This window comes from Ursus maritimus, unplaced genomic scaffold (genome assembly GCF_017311325.1).
Source record: "Ursus maritimus isolate PB19 unplaced genomic scaffold, ASM1731132v1 scaffold_26, whole genome shotgun sequence".
NCBI lineage: Eukaryota > Metazoa > Chordata > Mammalia > Carnivora > Ursidae > Ursus > Ursus maritimus.
In genome coordinates, this window is record NW_024425119.1 from 30694528 (window position 1) to 30721385 (window position 26858).

General features: G+C 35.5%; 1 protein-coding gene across 1 annotated transcript in view; it reads right to left on the minus strand.

The window, feature by feature from the left end:
• Positions 1 to 26858, minus strand: part of CPNE8 (copine 8) — a 210098-nt gene that overhangs the window by 153697 nt on the left and 29543 nt on the right. The window contains exons 2-4 of the mRNA XM_008704450.2: positions 26463 to 26503; positions 24935 to 24981; positions 150 to 253 (exon numbers count right to left, since the gene is read on the minus strand). Coding sequence (XP_008702672.1) covers positions 150 to 253; positions 24935 to 24981; positions 26463 to 26503 — 192 coding nt within the window. The remainder of the gene's footprint in view (positions 1 to 149; positions 254 to 24934; positions 24982 to 26462; positions 26504 to 26858) is intronic.

Sequence of the window (26858 nt, forward strand, 5' to 3'; positions counted from 1 at the left end):
CGGATAGTGCACAGGCCACACTCTAAATAGAATTAATCTGGTTTCCTACCAATATAATCTAGTATTCGTGCAACCAGACCCAGCCATATGTTACAAAATTTGCCTTTAAAAATCAGTTTCTTAACAATCCAAGTTAAACCAGAACTTACAAGTCAAAACGAAGGTTCTCCCTTTCTTCAAAAAAGTAGTCCAGGATAAATTTTCGTACAAAATCAGGATTTAAAGTATTATCAATCACTTCAGTCCTTCCAAACTGTAGAGAAAGAGAGAGAGGGAGGTTAAAATCAAGCCTTGCAGGGTTACCTATTACAGCATAGTACTTAGTATTAACATAGTTCCTTGAAAACATAAGCAATAAATATCCAAATGACTTGATAAGGTAAGCCCTGCAGAAAAGTTTTTGGAAACAAAATCATTCCCTCTTATTCACTCAGGGAAATCTGAAAATGAGCACTGAGTTCATTCAAATTATGAGGACAGCAGCTTCTGAAAACTCATATAACAAGCTGTAACATGTTCTTCCCTCTTTCTCCCCACTTCAATGCCAAATGCCACTCTAGTCAAAAGAAGTTATTTCTGTCTTAAATTTCAGTGTTTCACAAATATTCTTCCTAACCTAGTGTATAGCTAGGCCAAGCAACATATATTCTTACATCTGGAGGGGTCCAAGTATTCATAATCAGGAAGTCCTCTATGCAAAACAGTTTATTAGCCATGTTTTCAGGAGAACTTCCTTATAATCTATTACACACTTCAATCATTTGGGTTTTGTTTTGTTTTGCTTTAATTCTTATGCTATCTGGACAGCCTAAAATGGGACCTATAATACTTACTGTTTTTAAGCTAGTAAGTTGCACTTTTGCTTAAAAAAAAATGTTTCTCCATCTTAGGGAAGTGAAAACCAAGAAACAAAACTTTCTAGTCATTCAACAACATGAAGGAGGGCCATCAGACTCTGAGTCCAAAGTCAGAGCAGAAATATAAATTTTACAACTCTTTTTGGTTTTTTTTTTTTTTTTTTTTTTTTGTATTCAGCTTACGTTCTTCCCCTCCTGCTCCCACGGAATTCTAATAAGGGAATTTTAACCTTTGGTTCTGAACAGCATTATGCACGCCATCTTATCAGAGAACCAACTTTTATTAAAGTTCATGGAAATACTATTTTTTAACAGGAATAAGAGAACTGTGCTAATCCACTAAAAAGTGAAGGTCATGCTTACATAAATTTTGATAATAAAACTATGGTACAAAATACTGATGACAAAGGATTTACTATGGCTACTGCTAACTAATTATCCAAAAAAGAATTAGTTTGCAGAGGCTTATGTATCTGACAATGTTTTATACCATGGACCCGTATCGTACAGACAAACCCCAACTAAGGTCGTTAATTCAACATTTCCAAAATACTCAAACATTTACTTTGAATAATAGTAATAAGTACAGCCACCATTATTGAGAACTTACTTTGTTTCAAGTACTTTTCACACATTACTTTAAATCTTTACCATAGCCATGAAAGGTACGTATTATTAGTCCCGCTTTAAAGACGAAAAATCTTTAAAAATAAATAAATAAATAAAGATGAGAAAATTGAGGCAGAGGATTCACAACCTTTGGCTACAAAATCTACATTCACTTTGGCTACCAAATCTACATTCTTTCTAGGACTCTCCTTTATTTCAGAATAAAACATGTGAGGCCCTGAGATGATCCAACAATGAGCCTATCCACGGTTTCGGATTTTTAGAATGTGGGAACGTACCAAATAACCATGTGCTGGCAGTGCCCATACACCCCAAAAGAGCAGTGCAGGGGTCAAGAAGTTTAAGTCTTGAACCAGACGCGGCCTGGGCCGTCCAGCCTTTGTACTGTCTGGAAGCTCCCCAGGCGATAGCAGAGAGCACCAAACCAGCAAATGCACAACACTCTGGAATAGAAATTCAGCCAGGATCCACCTTCCCCAGCACCCAAATCCCTCTTGTGGATTTGAACCCAAACTCACACTCAGAGGAAAGAAGACAGAGTGAAATTTCCCAGTGCGAGCCCCACTGAGTTGCAAGCCAACAATTTTCCAGGGCCTATGAGCCATTAAAACATCCACAAACCCGTGCCTTAGGGACCGCGGGCTTGTCAGCAATATGGGTAGCTGCATATACTCTGCTATCTCAAGTGAAGATTAATAGGCAGCCATTAAAATTTTAGCTAATCATCTAGATATTATGAACACTTACTACAATATGCCTTCCACACATAGCCCTGAAACTACTTTCGATGGTATCGCCAGTAACCTTCACATTGCAAAATCCGGCGGTCACTCTTCGGCCCTTCTCACACTAGATGGCTCAGCAGCAGGGGACACAGCTGTCCACTCCCTCCTTTCTGAAGCAGTCTTTTCTTGCTTTTGACACCACACTCCTGTTTCTCTTCCCCTCCTAGATTCTCAGGCATGCGATCTTTCGTCGTCAGAGCACAGTTGTAGGCCCTCTTCCTCTGTCCACCTTCGCTCTTCTGGTAGATTACTTTATCTGTTCCTTTGGCTTTAAATCCCATCTACATGATGGTAACGTCCAAAGGCAATCAGCCCAGACTCCCCTCCGAGTCGCTCATGGCGGCAACTGCCTTCTTGGCTTATACACATGGTTATCTAACAGGCCCCTCAGAATTATTATCAGACTTTAAATACTTATTTTATACCACAACCAGCACCCAATCCTGGTCCTTACCAAGTCTATCCCTTGTCGATATAGGACACCATCATCCTCTCGGTTCCATTGGCCGTAATTGGGAATCATCCTTCTGAACTCCTTCTTACGAACCCACCAACTCCTATTCATCACCACCTCATAAACTGGCAATTCCAACCTCAAACACGTCTCCCGGCTGTTTCCTTCTATCTGCGTCTCCTGTCGACAGCTTACTTCAAGCTTTTCAGCTTTCTCATGGACCACCTCAAGGCCCTCCTAACTCACATCTTTGTGTACTCTTGCTCTCCCTCCGATTTTTCCTCCATATAACATCCAGAATAATCTTTTGAAAAAGTATAAACACAGTCATGCAATTTCACCTCCCAAAAGGTCGCTAATGGCTTCCCATAATACTTCAAATAAAACCTTTTCTTTTGTCTGCAGGACTGGCTCCTTTCTACCTCTTGGATTTCATCATGGACCAGTATCTCCTCTTCCTCTTCACCCCAGCCAGCTGGCCTTCTTTTAGATCCCTTTACTCACCGAATCCTTTCCATCCTATGGCCTTTGCACCTATGTGAGCAACCCCACTCTTGCATGGGTGACTTTTTCTCATCTTTTAAGCCTCTATTTAAAAGTCAGCATTCTGGCTTTAAAGACTCATGCTAATGTTGGCCCCCTACCCTAAAATTATTCTCCTTCATAGCACCTGTTTTTTCCTTCATAAAACTTACATTTTGTAATTATACTTTTATTTATTTGTTTTATATTTCCCTCACTAGACAGTATGTTCCATGAAGGCACAAGACATGCATACCTGTTTGATTTACACCTATACAAAATGGAACAAACGATTAACTCAAGGAGATCTAGATTGTTCAAAGAAAAAAGGATCAAAGATCATGTATAGTATAATACCAATCTTGATGAAAATATATGTTTATACATAGAAAGAGGAAAATAGAGGAAGGTATACCAGAATGTAGAAATTATCTTCTAATTGTTTGGTTTATTTTCATTACGTATTTCTGGGTTTTCCTAATTTCTTGCAATGAGTATGTTTTACTTTTAAAATCAGAAACAGGGGTGCCTGGGCGGCTCATTTGGTGGGCATCTCACTCTTGGTTTTGGCTAGGGTCATGATCCTAGGATCACGGGATGAGGCCCCACACAAGGCTCCCTGCTCATTGCAAAGTCTGCCCGAGATTCTCTCTCCCTCTCGCTCTCCCTCCCCCACTGCCCCTTCCTTCTGCTTGTGCACTCTCTCTCTCTCTTAAATAAATAAAATCTTTTAAAAAATTAAAATACAAAACTTTTAAGCGGTGTCGCTGTTTTTTAATTCATTCTATTATGAAAAGTGAAAGCTGGCAATAATAAGAAATCACAGACACATTACAACTAGTTTAGCTCATGGGAAATATGTTGGTTCTTTCCCAGAGGCTGGAATATATTAGCTATCAACCAAGTGATTAATCTTTTTGACTTGAAATGAAATTTGTCTCAGCTAATGCCTTATACTACCAAATAAGAAATTTCTAATTCCTTAGAAAATGTACAGTTGCATATAATTCTATGCGGATCAGAGGGGATTAAAATTTTAAGGAAAGATGATTATTAATAACATTTATCGATGGTATACACCCAGGAACAGCTACATTTGAAAGAACTGCAACGTGTATCTTACAAAATCTTCTTCTGACTATCAACTATCCTGGATTGTCAGAAGTACCTACAAAGCTGACTACAATAACCTCTGGCACAATGAACATATTCAGATATGTGGACAGTCACGCCTTTTTACATAACCAGACAGTATTAAGTTTTGTCATCCCATAATGAGAAAAATGTGAGAAAAATGTCCTTTACTCAGCAAGGGTGAAAGTTTTCAGTCATTTGAAAAAAGTATGTAAATTATTAATTCTATTGGAATATAAAACAGTTTCTCATAAAACTTTAAGCAAAAAAAAAAAAAGAAACAATTGACAAGTCTTTGAAAGTTTTCCTTTGTTTTATGCTTGAGCTAATAGGATAAATACCTACTTTTCCAATTTAGGAACAAAGCCTGCAGAAAATGATAGAATGGAAATATTTCTGTTTTCTAAATCAACTAATTGTTAAACTGCTTCAGAGGAGCAGTATTAGAAGAACAGGCACTTATTTATGGCACCAAGCGGATGAACTCTGTTTTGATAAAAATGTTCAGAAATGTTTAATATATTGTGAAGACCCAGAACAGCCACCCAGGTCACAGTCGTGTGTCAAATCAAATGAAAGTGATGGAGAAAAATGTCATCTGGACAAGTGCACACTTGTAGTTTGGTTCTTTTTTTTTTTTTCCTTAATATTTTATTTATTTATTTGACAAAGACAGACAGTGAGAGAGTGAACACAAGCAGGGGGAGTGGAGAAGGCTTCCTGCTGAGCAGGGAGTCCAATGTGGGGCTCGATCCCAGGACCCTGGGATCATGCCCTGGGCTGAAGGCAGACGCTTAAAGACTGAGCCACCCAGGCGCCCCTGTAGTTTGGTTCTTATATAAGAATTCTATCTTAGTGGTGATGATACACAGAGCATGGTCTCCAGGAAGACTAGATAAACTGAGTATTGCAAAGAGAATATTAAAATAAATTCAATTTTAAAAAAAGCTCAGTTTAGGACTATACATATCCAACTTGCATAAAGGATACAAAGCCCAAGCATGCACACACACACACATACACACACACGCACACACAAACACCATTTGTACACATTTCCTCTTGAAAGGTAAACATTTGGATTACCAGAAAACCCATGGACCTCCTCCTCTAAGGGAAAGATATTTAGTTTTCTCATGTAACTCTTTATCTAAGACTTTTTTTCCCCCTTTTTACATATCAAAGATCTGAAATTCACTTAATTATAAAAAGACAAGTGGAAAGTCTGAAGGCTTTATCTAGATGTTACATTGTTACGGATCACTGACAGGTAGCTATAGATGTAGATGTGAATGTAAATTCACACACGGAAAAAAAAAAGGATATTTCACATAAGTGGCTTTTATTCACTTTTTAGGATCTTCTATTTTTAGGAATGAACATAAATCATTAACCAACAATAAAAGAATGCCTTGATCACATCCCTATATTGGTCACACATAAAATACAGAAAAGATTGGGAAGCCTGGGTTGCTCAGTCAGTTAAGCGTCTGCCTTCAGCTCAGGTCAGTCCTGGGATCAAGCCCCACATGGGGCTCCTTGCTCAGCAGGGAGCCTGCTTGTCCCTCTGCCTGCTGCTCCCCCTGCTTGTGCTCTCTCTCTCTTTCTCTGACAAATAAATAAATGTTTAAAAATCTTTAAAAAATAATAAAAAAAAAATTGGGGGCACCTGAGTGGCTCAGTCGTTAAATGTCTGCCTTTGGCTCAGGGCGTGATCCCAAGGTTCTGGGATCAAGCCCCACATCGGGCTCCCTGCTCCACTGGGAGCCTGCTTCTTCCTACCCCACTCCCCCTGCTTGTGTTCCCTCTCTCGCTGGCTGTCTCTCTTTCTGTCAAATAAATAAATAAAATTTTAAAAAATAAAATTTAAAAATTTAAAAAAAATACAGAAAGAATTAAACTCCACCAATTTTTAAAATTATAGTGCTTTAAAACCTTAGTTAAAACATTTTAATATAATATACTCTAAAAAATAACAGTATTTTAAGAAACTGTTAACTATGTCATGGCTTGCTATTAATTTTGTGATTAATGACATGCATTACCATCTGAAGAGAAAAAAAAGGGACTCAATTTATCAGGGAGGTCCTTATTGGGGAATATGGGTTAATTTTTATCATGTATCAGTTAGGTTTTCATTTATGTGACACAAAATATTTTTAAATGAACTGAGTAGATTATTATTTTAGTCTACTCTATTATTTTAAATTAGATTGTTTTATTTAGGTTATTATCTAAATTCAATTGCAAATAAACTTAAAACTGTATTCACACCAACCCTGAAGTCTCTGACTACTTAAAAGCAGTTCTATCCACAGATGGACAATAAATGTTGTTGATGCACATTCATTAGAAAGTGGGCAATTATTAATTTCATATACTCAAAACTAACTTTTGATCATTATCTTTAAAATCCTCCAAAGGAATAATTCCTAGATTTTCTTAAGAATTATTACATTCTATTACTGCCTTTCATAAGATTTTGCAACACACTTTGTCCCCTTCCTAAAATTATTCTATACGATAGACATTTAGGCATAGTTTTAGCACTGAGAGTCTTAAATTCTCAATGTTTGTTTTTGTGAGCTTTATTCACTTTTTTTTTTTTTTTTTTTTTTTGAGAACTTGGCAGGAAAACAAAAACATTGCAAAGCTAAGTCTGGGAATTATTTTCATTCAAAAATGATCAGGGGGCGCCTGGGTGGCTCAGTCATTAAGCGTCTGCCTTCGGCTCAGGGCGTGATCCCGGTGTTCTGGGATCGAGCCCCACATCAGGCTCCTCCGCTGGAAGCCTGCTTCTTGGGGCGCCTGGGTGGCACAGCGGTTAAGCGTCTGCCTTCGGCTCAGGGCGTGATCCCGGCATTATGGGATCGAGCCCCACATCAGGCTCCTCCGCTATGAGCCTGCTTCTTCCTCTCCCACTCCCCCTGCTTGTGTTCCCTCTCTCGCTGGCTGTCTCTATCTCTGTCGAATAAATAAATAAAATCTTTAAAAAAAAAATGATCAGAACAAACTTTTGCTTCTGCCAGTGGCAAATTAGGTTGTTTCTGACCAACTTTTCCCCGGCAAACAACTAGAAAAGTCTGACAAAATATAAAATAATCTTTTTGGAGGCACCAGAGAGCTAACAAAAAGTTATACATATGAAACCAAAAACCTGGAGAAAAGAGAAGCCAAAAGAGGGGCCCTGTATTTGAAAAAGAAGCAAACCAAACTGATTTCCATGATCTCATCAAACTGGGGGAGACAACGGAGTTTTTAAAACTTATCAAAGGGGTTATATTCATGTTCATTCTATATTTCTTTCCACTTGTTAATATGTTTAAGTTGTTTTCAATTGAGGGATTAAAAAAATAAGGTAACAAAAATTTTGAGTTGGGACCCTAAGAGGCTACACCGGATGAATGAGAAGAGCAATCCTCAAGAAGAATGAAACTCAACTCAGAATGGAGTCAAATCTTTAACTGACCAAGATAAACTTTTCCCAGCCTAGTTATCTCCCCAGAAGCAAAAGTAAACCCACTCTGGAGAAATATAAAATCAACCAAAGCCTCAAGTATATTGCTAAATTTTTTTATACAATATTCAGCAATAATTAACAGCTCCAATGCAGTTGACTTGTAACAGACTAACATTCCAGTGGAGAACCAGAACAGGTAGTGGGTAAAAAACAAAACTTTATTGTTTGATATTATCGTAGAAATGCAAAGGCACCCAAGCGCTGAAATGCCCAACACTAGGGAGAAGGGTAGTGAGTTAATGTGAGCCCAACTTTTGCTTGGAACAAGCAGTGACAAAGAAAAAAAGCAAGTCCACATAAAAAAATGGAGAGACAAGCAAAGCCAGGAAATCTTGGCAACAATGAGCCAACAACAATGGTTGTATAGGTTGAAGACTATACAACCAAACAGAAGTAGGAGCTTAGTGAAGTTAGAAAAGCTATCTGAACCCAGATTTCATTAAAATTTCAGAAAAACAGAAGGTGTCAAGGTCCAATTACATGCAAATTTACCATTAAAAAATGATATGAGAGAGCAGAATAATCTCTCTACAGGACATGAAAGTACGCCAAAATAACAACCCAATACCAAACTAAAACTGTAGTATTTCAAAGAGACCCAGAATACATACAGACATGAAAGAATTGCATATATCAGAATCGGCAATACAGAGAAAGGAGGAAATGAAGTTAAAATAAATAAAACAGCATCTTAGAAATGGAATAAACTAGTAAGGACATAAGAATAATCACAATAGATAAAACCTAAACAGAAATCAGAAAGAAATATTTTTGTTTTTAAGAATCAAAAAGAAATGAAAAAAAAAAAAGAGAGAAAGTAGCAAATACTCAATACAGGCAAAGTGGACCCATCATATAATAACAGAAGTCCACAAAGAAGAAAATCATAACAAAGGACAAGCATTAAAAACTGCAATTCATTAGTACATGGATTAAAGAAAGATAAAATTAGATTTCTTCAGAGTTCTTGACAGAAATGTTTTATGACAAAACGAATGAATAACATTTAATATACCTAAGAAAAGAAAATGTAATCAAAAGATTTTATATTCTTCATATTCAAAGGGCACAAATTGTTGTTGGCATAAAAAAAAACACAACAGATGAATATTATTCCCATGAGCTCTTCTAAAAAATCTACTAGCGACTGAGCTTTAGATAACCAAAATTACTACAGAAATATTGACATATGGCATGGTGGTGAGCATTATTTATAAAACTAAGACTCAATTAGAGCTAAGAGAGGGAAAATAAAGCATGCAATGTCAATATGATCCGATAATGTTGATAGAATGCAACATTACTCCAACTAAGTGGAAAAACCTCAAAGATCCAGGCACTAAGTGTCCACTGGTAAGGGAAAACAAGACATCATTTGCCTCTTACTGAAAGTTCACACCATCACCAACAGATTTGCCAAAGGAATTGAACCCAGGTCTGATCAACATTCTAATACAATCTGTCAAATTGTAGAAATATAAAGAACAGAAAAAAACATAATGAATTGCACCTTAAGCACATAGTCAATAAGACCCTGACTGTGGCACTCTAATAGGTCAAATGGTCCAGTTTCTGTAAGGTAAGTTGTAAGAAAAACAAAGGGATGGAGGGAAAGCTATAGACTAAAAGAAATAGAAAATACATAACATTTTTTTGAAGAGTGCAAGACTAAACTATAATGTTGAGAAGTGCACACTTGGATAATAGAACCATAAACACACACCCACACACACATATCATTACTCTGCGAAAACAGAGTGCTCTGATTGGGAAGGTCCATGGAAAAAAATTCTGGGGTACAGACGAAGTTCTATTTTTCTTTCTTTCTTTCTTTCTTTCTTTCTTTCTTTCTTTCTTTCTTTTTTTTTTTTTTAAAGATTTCATTTATTTATTTGACAGCGAGACAGCCAGCGAGAGAGGGAACACAGGAGGGGGTGTGGGAGAGGAAGAAGTAGGCTCCCAGTGGAGCAGAGAGCCCAACAAGGGACTTAATCCCAGGACCCGAGGATCATAATCTGAGCCAAAGGCAGATGATTAACGACTGAGCCACCCAGGTGCCTCCAAAGTTCTATTTCTTGACCTTGTTAATGATTAGATGAGTGTTTGCTTTCTAATAATCAGCAAGGTTTTCATTTTTTTGTATTTGTTTCCAATAATCAAAAAAGTGAATGCCAAATAAGAGCATCTCCCTATAAAAACAAATGAGACAACTATTGACAACATAACTGCAAAATTGCACCAACATAAATGGTAAAGGTAATTCTTCATACAGCATTAAAATGCATATAGCATACAAATGTACAAAGAAATGAAGAGCACCTAATAGAGTAAATATATGGAAAATAAAAAAGAATATTGATGATATAAAATAATATTAAACTATCCTGTGTTTTTATATTATATGTAAGATTAACATTCATAACAATGACACCAAACATGGGAGTAAAGTTAAAATGCTTTAGGACTAAGAATTTTCTGGAAAGTTGTAACAAAACTAACTTATCAGATTCTAAAATATCAAGAAACTTTCATGCGTATATTGAACTCTTTACGGTAACTACTAAGAATAGTAAAAGAAAGTAAAACTAACAAGCTAATATTGGGAAAAACAAGTAATGCTAAAAAAAATTATTGTCAAATCCAAAGAAGAAAAGAAATGAGAGATAAAGAATTTGAAACGTATGAATAAAATTTAAAAAATAAAAAGGAATAGTAAAATAGTAGATTTAAACTGAAATATACTGGCAGCTCCATTAATTGTAAATAACGTAAACACTTACATATTTATTTTTAAACCCACGTGTCTGCTGCTTACAAGAAACAGACTTTAAATACAAAAACACAAGAAAATTAAAAGTAAGTCGAGGAGAAAAAAGACTAACTGTGCAAACATCAAAGAAAAGAAAGCCAGATTATTCAAATATCATGCAAAGTAGAATTTAACAAATATTTCCAGAGAAAGAGTAAAAGCCCTAAACATCTTGTCTCCAGAAGTAAAGAACTACTAAAAGAATGACAGGGGCACTTTTATTTAGACTTTATTTTTTTTTCTTAGTTTCGGAGGGAGAATGTAGTATTCATCAGTTGCATATAACATCCAGTGCTCATTACATTATGTGCTCTCCTTAATGCCCATCACCCAGTTACCCCATCCGTCCACCCACCTTCCCTCCAGCAACTCTCAGCTAGAGTTCAGTGTCTATTATGGTTTGCCACCCTCCGAATTTTCATCTTACTTTATTTTTCTTTCCCTCCCTATGTTCATCTATTTTGTTTATTAAATCCCACATACAAGTGAAATCATGTGGTATTTGTCTTTCTCTGACTGACCTATTTCACTTAGCATAACGCCCACTAGTTCCATCCACACCATTGCAAATTGCAAGATTTCATTCTTTTTGGTGGCTGAGTAATATTCCATTAGAGAGAGAGAGAGAGAGAGAGAGAGAGATAAAGAATATACACCACATCCTCTTTACCCATTCATCTATTGATGGACACCTGGACTCTCTCCATATTTTGGCTATTGTGGACAATGCTGCTATAAACATTGGGGTGCATGTGCCCCATAGAATCACTATGTTTGTATCCTTTGTATAAATACCCAGTAATGCAATTGCTGGGTCGTGCGGTAGCTCTATTTTCAACTTCTTGAGGAACCTCCATACTGTTTTCCAGAATGGCTGGACCAGTTTGCATTCCTACTAACAGTGTAAGAGGGTTCCCCATTCTCTGCAGTCTCTCCAAAACCTGTTGTTTCCTGAGTTATTAATTATAGCCATTCTAACCAGCATGAGGTGGTATCTCATTGTGGTTTTGATTTGTATTTTGACAGGGGCACTTTTAAAAGACACAGAGGCCAACTTGAAGGTGCTCCCATTTGTCAAATTTGTGAAAATCTGAGCCCCAAAATAAATAATAGTAACATATGAAAATCCATTGAAAAAGAAGAAACCATGAGTCCACATTTATAAAATAAATGAATAAATTAAAAGTCTAGTGAAGAAAGAGCTATTTATATACTCTCAAAGCATCTCCCCACACACTCTACCTTCCCAACATAATTGCCAGAGTCTCCTCCCAAAATATTAACTACAAAAAAGGAGTGTAACTTTTTGGTGGAGAATGCTATCAAACATTACTTAAAACAAGTAAACAAAATTAACCTAACCAAAACTGGGACAAATTAAAATCCTGTGCCACCAGATGGGATGCAACAACAACACACAGTCTCACCTCTGTGATATTTTATCCAAAGCTGCACATGAGGGAAAACATCACACAAAATCAAAATGAGAGAAATTCTATAATGTAGCTGACATTTCATTTTCAAAAGTGTCAAGTTCATCAAAGTTAAGGAAAGACTGAGGAAGTATTCAAGATCAAAAGAGACCCCAAAAAAAATGACACCTAATGCAACACCTAATTCTAAATGGAATCCATCTGCTTTAGAACATACTATTGGGACAAGTGGTGAAAACTGAATAGGATCTTAGGGTTTGATGGTAGAAACATGTCTGTGTTAATTCCCTAAGTCTCAGTATTATATTATGGCTACGTAGGAGAATGTCCTTTGTGCAATAAAGTATTCAAGTGCTCTGGGTCATCATGTTGGCAACTTATTCTCAAATGGTCCAAAGGAAAAAAATTATTTCTGTATGTGCAACTTTCCTGTAAATATAAGATAGTTTCAAAATAAAAAAAAAGCACTTTGAATCTCAAAGCTAACAAAAGTACAATATACCAAAACTTGTTGAAGCTCCTCAAAAAAAAAAAAAAAATTGTAGCCTAAAATGCATATAGTAGAAAAGACAAATGACTAAAAATAAATGTTGTTGGGGAGCCTGGGCGGCTCAGTCGTTAAGCGTCTGCCTTCGGCTCAGGGCATGATCCCAGTGTTCTGGGATTGAGCCCCACATCAGGCTCCTCTGCTGGGAGCCTGCTTCTTCCTCTCCCACTCCCCCGTTTGTGTTCCCTCTCTCGCTGGCTGTCTCTCTGTCAAATAAATAAATAAAATATTTAAAAAATAAATAAATAAATAAATAAATAAATAAATAAATAAATAAATGTTGTCTAACTAAGAATTTAGAAATAGAACAAATTAAACCCCCTAAAATGTGGGAAAAGTAACAAAAATAATTGCAATAATCAATAAAATTTTTAAAAACTAAATAAAATAACCAATAAAGGTGAATGTCGATTCTTTGAGAAGACTAATAAAACTGATAAACCTTCACCAAGATAGATCAAGGGGAAAAAAAGAGGGAAAATGAAAATTATTAATATCAGAAAGTAAAAAGAGCATCATTATAGATCATACAGAAATTATACATATCATAAAAGTATATCACAAGCAAATTTATGCCAATAAATTTGAGAATTTGGGCAAAGCTAATAAATTCTTGGAAGAACATAGCACACAAAATTGACAGAAGAGGAAACTGAAATCTTGAGTAAACATAAATGTAAGAAAGGAAATGAATCTGAAGTTAAAATATCCCATGAAGAAATATTCAGGCAAACAATGCTTTAGCAGCAAAATTTTCTAAACATTTTAATTACGATATGACACTAACATTTCATATATTCTCTCAGAGAAGAGAAAAAGTGGAAATACTTTCAAGCACACTTATTGAGGCCTGCCCTAACCTAAACAACAAAATCTGAAGTCTATGACAAGAAAGGAAATTTATAGATCAATATCACTCGTAACATAAATTCAAAATTCTATTAAATATTAGCAAAGCTTAGCAATCAATATATTTAAAAGATAATACATTATGAATCGGTTGGTTTTATCCCAGAAATATACTTATTTTAACTGAAAACCCAACATGTAATTCACCACATTGACAAAGAAAAAGATTCATCTCAATAGATGCATACATGAAAACTTTACCCGTAAGACCAGGAACAAAACAAGGATGCTTCCTATCACCACCTTTATTCTACACTGTACAAGAAGTACTTGTCAGCACAATAAATATCATGATTAGATAGGAAAAAAAACTCTAATGTGCAGATCAACATAGTTTATGCAGAAAATTTTTAAAATTCCACAAATCATTATTAGTAAGTTGCGCAATGTCACTTCAGAGTTATCATCCAAAAACTAAATTATATTTTGTATATCACAATAAAAAATAAAAATGAAAAATGATGAGTTACATTAAAATCAAAAATAGTGAATGACTAAAGTTTAATCCAACTAAAGATATGCAAGAGCTCAACATAAAAAACTATAACCTCTTAAAAGAAATTAAAGAAAACGTAAATAATTAGAGGGGCACCCATATTTATAGACTGTAAGGCATACTATTTTACATATTTTAATTCTCTGAAATCGATCTACAGTTTCAACACCATCTCAGATCTCACAGTGTATCTGTGTGTGTGTATGTGCCTGTGCATATATATGTATGTGCGTAAAGTAGCAAATAAATCCCAAAATTTCTGTGGAAAAGTAAAAAAAAAAAAAAAAAAAACTAAGAATATCCTAGAACAGTGTTCAGAAAATGACAGCCCCTGAGCCAAATTTGTCCTGCTGCCTATTTCATAAATTAAGAGTCATTGCAGCATAGCCATCATCAAGCGTTCATATATTATCCATGGCTGCTTTCATGATACAATGGCTAGAGAGACCATAGGGCCACCTAGCCTAAAATATTTATGCAGCCCCTATTTACATTTGGTCCTTTACAAGAAAAGAAAAATGCTAACCTTTGGCCTTGAAACTCTTGAAAGAAAAGAAAAAAAACTACAAAGCACAAACAACCAGATTTCATTATTGAAACAGAGTTATTAAAACAAAGTATACCACAGCAGAAACCTAACAAGGCCGTCACATATACAGTCATTTCATCTATGATAATGGGGAGATGACTCTGCAGTGGAGAAAGGAAATCTCTTTAATAAATCCTCCTGGGTCAATGAGATACCATATGGAATCAAAGTAAACTTTACCCCAAGCCATACCCAAAAATTAATCTCAGAGAAGTGTAAACCTAAATATGAAAGTTAAAACAGTAAAACTTCTAGAACATAATCTTGGGGAATATATCATGACCTTTAAATGAGAACGTTTCCTCAAACAAAACAAAAGCATAGCTCATAAAGGAATAGACTGCTAGGTCGACCTAAATTAAAATTAAGAATTTCTGTTCACCAAAATACACAGTTCAGAGAGTAAAAAACCATGCTACAAAAGGAGACAAGTATTTGCAAGACATATAAGTAACAAAATTCCTATCCTAGAGATATAAATAACTCCTAAAAATCAATAATAGGAAAAACAGCTGAACATGCACATCATAAAAGATAAGCCAGGTGATCATCAGGCCTACCAAAGGGTGATCAGCCAAATTATCAGGAAGTTAAAATCCAAACAAGATAGCTTTGCATGCTAACCAGAATGGAAAACATTAAAAAGACTTATAATAGCAAGCATTAGCAAGAACGCTCTGCAATGAGAATGGCAGTGGAAAATTCTGGAAAATGATCTGGCAGTATGTACTGAAAATGAAAATATGCACATCAATGGAGGCATCACAATCCTTGATTTCGAACTCTGTTACCAAGCTACAGTAATCAAAACAGTATAGTATTGGCATAAAAATAGATACAAAAATCAATAGATCAGAATAAAGAGCCTAGGAATAAACCCGTGCATATCAATTAATTTACAACAAAAGAGCCAAGAATAAACAATGGGGAAAGGACTATCTCTCCAGGAAACGGTGGGAAAACTAGACTGCCAAATGCAAAAGAATGAAACTCGTAAACCATATGAAAAACTAATTAAAAATGGATTAAAGACTTGAATGTAAGACGTGAAACCATACAATTCCTAGAAGAAAACATAGGCAGTAAGCAACTGGACATAGGTCTTGGTGGTAATTTTTTCAATCTAACATCAAAAGTAAAAGCAACAAAAACAAAAATAAACAAATGGGAATGCATCAAACTTAAATGCTTCCGCACGGCAAAGGAAACCATCAAGAAAATGAAAAGGCAACTTACTGAATGGGAGAAAAAATTTGCAAATCATATATCTGATAAGGGGTTAGTATCCAAAATATATAAAGAACTCATTTAACTCAATAGTAAAAAAAAAAAAAAAAAATATTCAATTAAAACATAGGGAGAGGATCTGAACAGACATTTTTCCAAAGACATACAGATGGCCAATAGCTGCACAAAAGGTGCCCAACAACACTAATCATCAGGGAGATGCAAATAAAAACTACAGTGAGATATCACCTGTAAGAATGGCTTTTATCAAAAAGACAAGAAATGACTAGTGTTGGGGAGGATGCGGAAAAAGGGGAACCCTTGTGCACTGTTGGTAGGAATGTAAACTGGTGCAGTCACCCTAGAAGACAGTATGGAGGGTCCTCAAGAAATTAAAAATAGAACTATCATACAATGTAGCAATTCCATTTCTGGGTATTTATCCAAAGAAAACAAAAATACTAACTCAAAAAGATAATATGGACCCCCATGTTCACTGCAGCATTATTTACAATCGCCAAGATATGGAAACAACCTAAGTGTCCATAAATGAATGAATGGATAAAGAAGAGGTGATATATATATAACATATATTCTAATATTCTATATCTAATAGCCTAATATTCCATATAAATAAATATATATCTATATCTATATATCTATATCTATTCTGATATATATGTATTAGAACACTATTCAGCCATAAAAAAAGAAGGAAATTCTGCCATTTGTGACAACATGAGTAGAACATAAGGGCATTATGCTAAGTAAAATAAGACAGACAAAGACAAATATCATATGGTCTCACTTACATGTAGAATATTAAAAAAAATAAATACAAAATAAATTTTAAAAGCTCATAGGTACAGAGAACACTTTGGTGGTTGCTGCCAGAGGCAAGGGTGGGGAGTGAAAAATATGAGTGAAGGAGGTCAAAAGGTACAAACTTCCAGTTATAACATAAATACGTCCTAGGGACATAATGCACAGCATGGTGACTACAGTTAGAAACAGTGGAATGTATATTTGAAAGTTGCTAAAAGAATAAACCTCAAAAGGTCTTATCACTAGGAAAAAAATTATAACTATGTGTGTGATAGATGTTAATGAGATTTATCATGGTAATCATTTCACAGTATATATGCACATAGAGTCATTATGTTGTATCTGAAACTAATATAATGTTATGTGTCAATTATATCTCAATTTTTTAAAAATGAAACTATGTATTTCTATGTATTTACTCCTAGATATACAAACAATAAGAATAATAAATATATAAAGAAAAGTACAAGAATGTTCTAATCAGTTAATCACAATATTCAACACCTGGGAACAACCCAAATGTCTATCCAGAGTATCGTTGATACATAAATTGGGGTATATTCATAAATAGAAAACCATAAAGCAAAAAATATGAACAAACTATTACCACATGCATGGATAGACTTCCAAAGCATAACTGTGAGTTATGAAACTAGACACAAATAAATATATACTGTATCATTCTATTTCTATAAGGCTTAAGAATAGAAAAAATTATCCTATAATGCCAGAAGTCAGGATAGTGGTTTAATTTGGGAGGAGAGAAGGGCATAATCAGAATTGCTGGATTTTAGAAGGTTCTATTTCTGATGTAGGTGATGGTTACATGGATGTGTTCACATCTAATAAATTATTGTGCTGTATTATTTTCCCCTTTGTTCAGGTATATTTTATTTCAATAAAAAGGTATATTAAAAACAGAACAGAAAGTCAGCCATAATAAAAAGAAAATTAATTCTGCCATCTGCAAGACAACATAGAGGAAATTTGAGGGCATTATCCTAAGTGAAATAGGTCAGTCAGAAGATAAATACTGTATGATCTCATTTATATGTGGAATCTTAAAAAAAACCAAACTCATAGAAACACACAGACTAGACGTTGCCAGGGGTGGCAGGAATGGGCAAAAGTGGTCAAAGGATACAAACTTCCAGTCCCAAGATGAATAAGTTCCGAAGACGTGATGTACAATAGAGTGACTATAGCTAAGTGATTATAGTTAACAATACCATATGATATATCTGAAAGCTGCTAAGAGAGTAGATCTTTAAACACACACACACACACACACACACACAACTCATATTGAGATGATAGATGTGTTAACTCATCTTATCTTGGTAATCATTTTGCAATATATACATATATCAAATTATTACATCATACACTCAAAACTTACATAATGTTATATATCAATTAGATCTCGATAAAGCTGGGAAAAATAAAAAATAAATAAGAACAGGAAAAAAAAAAAAACTCAAGAGACCAAACTTACTCTGGATTTGTTTTTCAATAATCAGCAAAGTTGTATTGAAAGTATGATTCTTATTCAATTGGTCACAGAATATTCATAGAGTTAAAAGACTTTAACTGAACCATATAAAGAAAGGACAACTTAAATTAAGCCACAGCTTCTAATTATCTGTAACCAGGAGTATTTGCAAAATGACATCATGTCCTTTTCTGAACAAAAAATTTCAAGACTCAAAGGTTTCTTTCCAAAACCAGTATGGCTGACCTTGGGAATTCAAATACATAGAGTATTTTCCTGAGGGGCACACAAAATATTTTTGCTAAAATAGTATTGCCTTAAGACTGACTATACCATAGAAGATACTGGTATTATAAAATTCTTTCAACCACATGCCACACAAGTAATTTTTTTTATTTAATAATTTTTATTTTGTTATATTACTCACCATACAGTACATCCCCAGTTTTTGATGTAATGTTCCATGATTCATTAGTTGCATATAACACCCAGTGCACCATGCAATACGTGCCCTCCTTACTACCCATCACCGGCCTATCCCAATCCGCCACCCCCTCCCCTCTGAAGCCCTCAGTTTGTTTCCCAGAGTCCACAGTCTCTCATTCCCCCTTCTGTTTACCCCCCCTTCATTCCTCCCTTCCTTCTCCTACCAACCTTCCTATTTCTTGTGTTCCATAAATGAGTGAAAGTAATCTTGAAAGAGAACTTCAGATGTCTCCTGTTACAAACCCGTTGATGAATCACAGTGGAGATGTCATGATACATATTGTGCGAATCCCTCAAATGTCTATGAGAAGAATATAATCTCTGCAGATTGAATTTTTAGCAGTATGCTGTCATTAAGATCTTTTTTAAAAAAGAGAAAGGCAAACTAAACAAAACGTAAGTGTTCAGTTGCTCTGCAGCATGAATCCAGTCGTGAAGACAGTATCCGCAGCCATACAGGACCCTCCTCAGGGTCTTCGCAACAGTTCCTGCCTAAGGACTGTATCAATTGTATCTGTATCAATAACTTTCGCTGGTTCATTCTAGTATTTCTATAGGACAAAAAGGAGAGAATGAAACTAGTATTCCGGAAACTTCAAGAGGTACACATGCTTTCAATGGATGCTGTAATTCAAATTCCAAATTATGTTGTTCGAGTTACGATAGGGAGTGGCAGAACAAGTGCAAGGTCTCATAACTAGTCAGTATACCACACAAATGTTCTCATTTGAAAAATGTGACCTTCATACCGAATGAGCTAAAGGGGTTCTTCCAACTCGTACGTTTTGAAACCATGAGAGTTAAGTGTGTGCCTATATTGAGGGTATCCTCAAATTCATCCTTTCAGCAAATATTAACTGAGCACCTTCTAAGAACAAAGCTTTGTCCTAAATGCTACAGTGCAGGAGGCTGACCTTTGAGGAGCACCGAGTTAAAAAGTGAAGCTGAGACATCTAAGAGAGTAAGTTCACAAAAAAGGCCTTGATGCGTGTTGATGGATATAAAGTAGAAAGTGACAAGGACCATGAGAAAGATATAGAAATTACAGGATTTCAACGGTGCAAGGTGGAAATTCTAGTTGTGAACTTCAGAAAAGTCTAATAAGTAAGGTACCAGTCAAGCTGGACTAGGAACAATATTCTCATCCTTCCGAATGTGTTTGTGTGTTTATATATCACTCATATACGATCCAGTATGGAGATGAATAAATGTTAAAACAGCTCAATGCCAGAGGAATGGTTCAGAGCAGAGACAATGTTAACTATAGTAATCAACATGTGCCAGTAGATTCAACACCAAACTATGATCGCTGTGGATTAAACAAACTTCAGTTTGCTTTTTTTCATCACCTACTAACTTAGGGAATCTGAAACAAACTATAATTTTAAATGTTTAAGAGTAATTCAGAAAAGAGACTTCCTATGGGTAACTAAGATTTAACTCAAGTTAATTGCAACATTTTCAGAACCTCTCAAAGTAAGCGTGCATCCTCAGGGATAATACTTCGCCACTTCCACTTGCCAAGAAGAGGTTTTCATATTTTCATCATTCATGACACTTAAGTATCACTTCTAGCTCCAAAATTATAATTTTAGTTTTAAAAGATCAATTACTTCAAGAGCTTTTGATAATTCACAATCATTAGAATTGATAGAAGAAGTGCAGGTAATTCTAACTGTCAGATATAATTTTAAAATTGCAGATTTCAACTACAGATCAATTTTAAATATTTTTCTCTCTATTTGGAGCATTTATTTCAACATAGTTTAAGCTCTTTTTCTTTTCTTATTACTGCTTACTATCTAAAGATAATTCATCCCAGAACATAAAATCATATAGCTAGTTACTACATACTTCTCCAGAATACAACAAATTTAATACAAACACAACCACTATATTACTGACATAGTGTTGATACCTAAATCAGTACAATGACAGTATAGACACTGGAGTGGCTGGTAAAATTCTCCAACTATATTTTATGCTCTTTAAGGCAGAATACCATCTATTTTAAAATCTTACCCACCACTGCAGCTCCAAAACAGGCACTTGAAAATATGTCAAACTGAGAAATGGGTGGCTATATTTAAAGTTATTAATAAAGTATCAATAATATTGTTTTGCTTCTCTGATTCCAAATATCCTGAGAGTACTTACCAGAGTGGTTTTGCTGTTATCTCATAAAATAATGTTCAATACTTATAATTGGAAGAGCTGAAAAAATGACAAGAAAACTCTAGTTTTGAACTCTCCAGTCTCATAAAAAAGCAGACTTGTAAGGAAATTAGAACTAATTGAGTCCAATTTCATGCCTGATGAATTAGTCCAGCCCCTGTTTAAATACTTCCAGAAACAGGACATCCACCAGAACGCCCGCATACAGTTCTAGGAAACCCATTCCACTGTGGGATGCTCCAAGTGGTACAAAGGTCTTCCTCGCAGGGGCGCCTGGGTGGCTTTGTCAGTTGAGCAGCTTAGTTGGTTGAGCATCTGCCTTTGGCTCGGGTCATGAGGGTCATGAACCCGAAGTCCCAGGATCAAGCCCCACGACAGGCTCCCTGCTCAGCAGGGAGTCTGCTTCTCCCTCTCCCTCTGCCCTTCCCCCTGCCTGTGCTCTGTATCTCTCTCCCTCCCTCTCTCAAATAAATAAATAAAATCTTAAAAAAAAATAAAAAGTCTTCTTCATGGTGGCTTAAACAACGTCTCTTTGCCTCTCCATCCTCTGAGCCAAAATTTTTTTCTTCCTTTTTTATTTCAATATCAAGTAAGTGTACTCCTGTTTCTTTTTTTTTTTTTTTAAAGATTTTATTTATTTGACAGAGATAGAGACACCCAGCGAGAGAGGGAACACAAGCAGGGGGAGTGGGAGAGGAATAAGCAGTCTCATAGCAGAAGAGCCTGATGTGGGGCTCGATCCCAGGTTGCCGGGATCACGCCCTGAGCCGAAGGCAGACGCTTAACCGCTGTGCCACCCAGGCGCCCCTGTACTCCTGTTTCTAAATGAAAATTCTTTTAAGAGCTTGAAGACATTTATTATGACTAGTCAGAGTCTTTGCATTTTTTAGATTCAACATTCTTTTATTCATATGGCATAGCTTCTATCCCTTTCTTCAAGATGGTAGCCCTCCCAAAAATACACAGTTAGCATTTGGATGGTCTCAGATGGAGAACTGAAAAGTAACACTCCAGATCTCCTCCCACCAGAGCAAAGTACAATAGTATTTGATTGAATCACATGAAATTGCCAACACTCGACCATTTTTGACCTACAAAAATGACAATTTCATGTAGTTCAACATAATAGCATTATGTTCCTTGATGTAAGCACTGCACATCCATCAGCGCGTCCTCAGATTGCATTAGCTTTTTAGCAGCTGTGTAACACTACTGTTTCATATTAGGTTTGAGGCCAAGTAAATCCCATAGGTCATTTTCCCATCAACTGCTGGGCTTGTGCAATGAATTTTGCAGAATTTTATAATGCAGGAATTTACTTACCTGCCACTTACTAGTTTTGTTATCCCTATAAAAGTTTTTTGATCTCTTAGAGTCCCAATATATCCTGAATCATATAATGCTTCCTATGTGCCAGACACAGTGGTTCACCTTTGATCTTCACAACCACTATATGGGCTAGAATCATTATCATTTCCCACATCACAGATGAGGAAAGACACTGAGAGGTCAAGTGCATGCCCTTAACCACTACATCACCTGACTCTCAAAATAAGGAAACTGGCTTTCTCAGATGGTTTTGTGGTGATTTAATAATATATATAATGTATTTAATTTTTTCAAATTAAATTAAATAATTTAATTATTTAAATTAATTTAATTTAAATTTCTCTTTCCTTTATCCAGCAAGTTCAATTAGCTGCTAAATACAATGGATTTTAGCTCCTAAATGCTTGTCTCTTGCATCTGGCACTTCCTTTCTATTCTTCCAGACTATTCTCCAGTTACTAACAATTTTAATTCTTCTGAAATGCTGTCTATTGAAATTGCCTCTTAACTCCTTTCTCTTCATCTTCATCCATCTGCTCCTATCCACATTATATAACTCTGGGACCTATTTCTCATCACTTCCTCAATTTCTACCTTGTTTTTATACCCCCGTTGAGTATTATTTCCTTACTAACTCTTTTTACTCCTTCAAGGAGAAAAAAATAAACAAGCAGAATATTGTTTTCAGTCTTATTTTATTATTATGCTATTTTCCCTGATGAGTAGGCCGCCTTTCCTATTTGTCTCTCATTCAGAGGCAAGCTTAAATAAATAAGAATAAAGCCCAAAAATCAATTTATAGAATTTTCTTCCATTAACAAAACCAGAATGTGAACATTGGGATCAGATCGGGATTCTGCAAAGCAAGATGGTCTAACAGCAGAGGCTCTGGTACCAGATGGCCAGGGCTGAAATCCCCACTCTGTTATTTATAACTGGGTAACTTTCATCCTGTCACTTAAGCTTTCTGTGCCTTAGTTTCCTCATGTGTAAAATAAGGATTATAATAGCATCACCTCTTAAGGTTATTGTGCAAACAATAAATTAGCCAATACATCTAAAGGGATGAGAACAGTAGTTAGTATGAAAGATCTTGTTTAGGCAATAGGAAGGCCTCATCACTAGGGATCTTCATTGGCCCAGATGCCTGGTCTCATGCCTTATGAATATTTATCTCAGTTCCTTTATTGGTCCCTCAAGTGATGTTATTTTCTGAACACTTCTGATAAGTGCTCATCCCCAGCTAGCTTGACTCTTATGGTCAGTCAGCAGTTCCACTGGATTGCCCCAGGCCTTTGAGAAAGGGAACTCTAGAGCCAATAACAAGAGACAGCATATCTTTTTGGAAAGTAATCAAAGGAATAATTAGAGGAACAAGAAAAAGGAGCATGGACTCAGGAGAATGTTCTAACAGAGAAGACAAAAGATAACATAGATAGAAGTCTGGATGAAGGAGGTGGCTCATTTGAGATTTTTTTTTTTTTTTAACAGAAAAGAATTCACACCACTGGAAAACTAATAAATAAAGAAGGTGTGGGAAGGAAAGTCAAGATGGCTGCAAAAACCACAGTTTGATATTTTGGCTGGTGACGTTATTAGCTATATGTGAAGCAAAGAAACAGCAGCCATAGGGTAGAACTGATGAATTTGCATTGGGGTATGTAGAGTTTGAGATAAAGCTCAAATAACCACACGGAAATGTCTAGAAGCAGTTAAATATGAGAAACTGGTGCTCAGTAGCCCACTGACCCATTATCAGTAGGGACAATTTCTGAATTGGTTTATTCTGCCAGTTTTGAGAATAAATTACAATGACCTTATCTTCTATCTCACAGTTGAGACACACTGGTAAATTGGCTGGCTGCAAAGCAATGTACGGCAACAAATAGCACAAACCCCACCAGGGAAATCTCACCAGAAACCGTAACCTCATTAAAACAATGCACTAACGTCCTAGGATAGCCAGCCACTACAAGCAGATAGAAGTGCCTTTTATTTTAATAGGTCCTCCCCTCCCCTCCGGTGATCATCCTTCCATTTGAAGGTGGAGATACTCCAGAATACAAATTAACTGAAATACTAATTCTGCCTCCTTGGTTTTATTTCATTAAACAAAGTATGCTTGTGCTGTGATGAGCACTGGGTGTTACATGCAACTGATGAATCGTTGAACATTATATCAAAAACTACGAATGTGCTATATGCTGGCTAACTGAACATACATACATACATACATACATACATAAATAAATAAATAAATAAATAACAAAGTATGCTTTTATTAGGAAACTGAGCTTCTACTTTATTTTCAAATAATAAGTTACTAACTGGCAAAAAGCAGGTGATAGTTGATATCAAGCACCATACTTAAAACCTTTAAAGCAGTATTTTATAAAAATCAGCAGTTGACCCCTAAAAGTGAGACTAAGACTAGCCTTCAATTATGTAAGGATTGCAACACATTAAATTTACTTTACAATGAGGAAAATGCAAGTTTCAAGGCTAGAATATTCTACAGGAAGGTCATAAATCAGACAAACATTGAGGATTAATAAAAACAAACACAAAGATTACTTTCATAAATTAAAAAAATGCAATCCTTGGGTTGAAGAAGACTTAAAATAACTCAAATCAGGGCAGTGTTACTTGACCAAATTGTAACTTAGACCCCATATTTTCCAGCACAACAATATTTTTAAAATTTTTAACGCTTACCTCTCTCCATTCTTTATTTCCAACTCCTTGTACATATAAGACACAAACTATAAAAGATGAAAAAGGAAATATATAAATGTCTTTTTATAAATATAAGATATGAATGTATACAATTTATTTTTTAGCTGCCCAAAAGCTACATCAAAATGATTTCCTAAATCCTGGCCTTACTCTTGTAAGAAAATTGCTAGTAAAACATCAACTGACTAAAAACTTTTGTAAAGAAACAAAAACCTACATCAGATCTTTAGAACCTAACATGCATAGACTGAGGCATAAAAACATATAATAATTATTTGCTAATGTCTTCATCTACATTATGCTACAGATACACATAAATTTTTAAACTACAGTTTAACAGTTTGAAATATTTCAGTATGTTACTAGACATTAGTTAAGCTCTTCCAAAGATACCCATAATGCTCAAAGCCATCACAAGAAGGACAATCTAGAGTGTATCATCCTCTACATTTAACATTTGCAACACCCAACCTCAGTATCTGTAAACAGGTAAGAGATCCTGTCAACCACAAAAGGAAGTCACAAAAAGAGAAACGAAGTGTTTGGGGTAAAGATAAGGGATTAAAAAAAAAAAAAAAAAGTCCCACTCATTTGTCAGGTGAGCCCTGGGAATTTTTAATACCCACAAACTGTAATGCCTTTTCCCCAATGACTACCTCAAAAATTCTAACATCTCACAAAACCGCCCCCCTGTAATTAAATCACATTTGCCCACATACTTGTAGAGATGGAGAGTTGCAGTATAAAAATTTCTAACTATTACAAGATTTGGAAACACTTGTTGATTTACACATTAATGTTACTGTTTTCTAATTTAAACTGTCTTTCTCATTTTACAAGTTATCTCCAATTTTTTAATATACAGAATTAGGAATCAAAAAATTCAGTTCATCCAAGACAATGTTCTATATTTCACTTGGTTAAGCATGCCTTTACATACGCTTTTTATTTACAAAAAAGAAGGAAAATTATTACTCTGGGATTAAATCACTTAAAATTATGGTCCATTGTGGTCACCTTTCAAATACAACTTCTATCATATAGCGATACCATGAGGATTAAGGGGATTTTTTTAAAGATTTTATTTATCTGACACAGGGAGAGAGCACAGGGAAGGGGCAAGCAGTGGGCAGGGAGAAGCAGGCTTCCTGCTGNGCAGGGAGACCGATGTGGGACTGGATCTCAGGACCCTGGGATCATGACCTGAGTAGAAGGCAGACGCTTAACCGACTGAGCCACCCAGGAGCCCCATGGCTCTAATTTCGAAGTGAACTGTCTTACATTTACATCTTCAATCTTATTCTCTAAGTGCTAAGCAACTCCCTCACTTTAGCCAGACTACTGCCCAGGTAGATGAGAATGCAGGGCTTGACACCATCCCCCTTTCTGTCATTCTGTGCTTTAAAACAAATATTTAAACAAGAGCTGTAAGTTTCATACAATTTTTGCAAAGTCAAGTTAGAAAAATAAGTAGAGTGCTTCAAAAAAGCAAGTAATAGATACTTACTTGGATCAGATTTAGAGAACGTGTCTCTGTCAAGAAGATTTCTGTTGAATAAAAGAAAAAGACGAATAAAAGGCCAAAATATTTATATGAATACACAAATGTATATAAATATATAAACTTATTGTATATTATATATGTAATACATATGTATAGGATATATTATATCTGTGATATATGTCTGCATTATGTATTATATATGTGTTATATATGTATATTATGTGTGTGTGCATATATATATATATATATATCGACTAAACAAAAATTTGCTAAATACGTGCTTGTACTTTTTCAAAGTAAACATCACTTAAGTTCAGGAAGCCGGATTTGCTCAGCCTTGTACTGAAGCTGGACAATGACAAGAGTCTCCACAAGCTAAGATTAAAATCTGAGAGATTT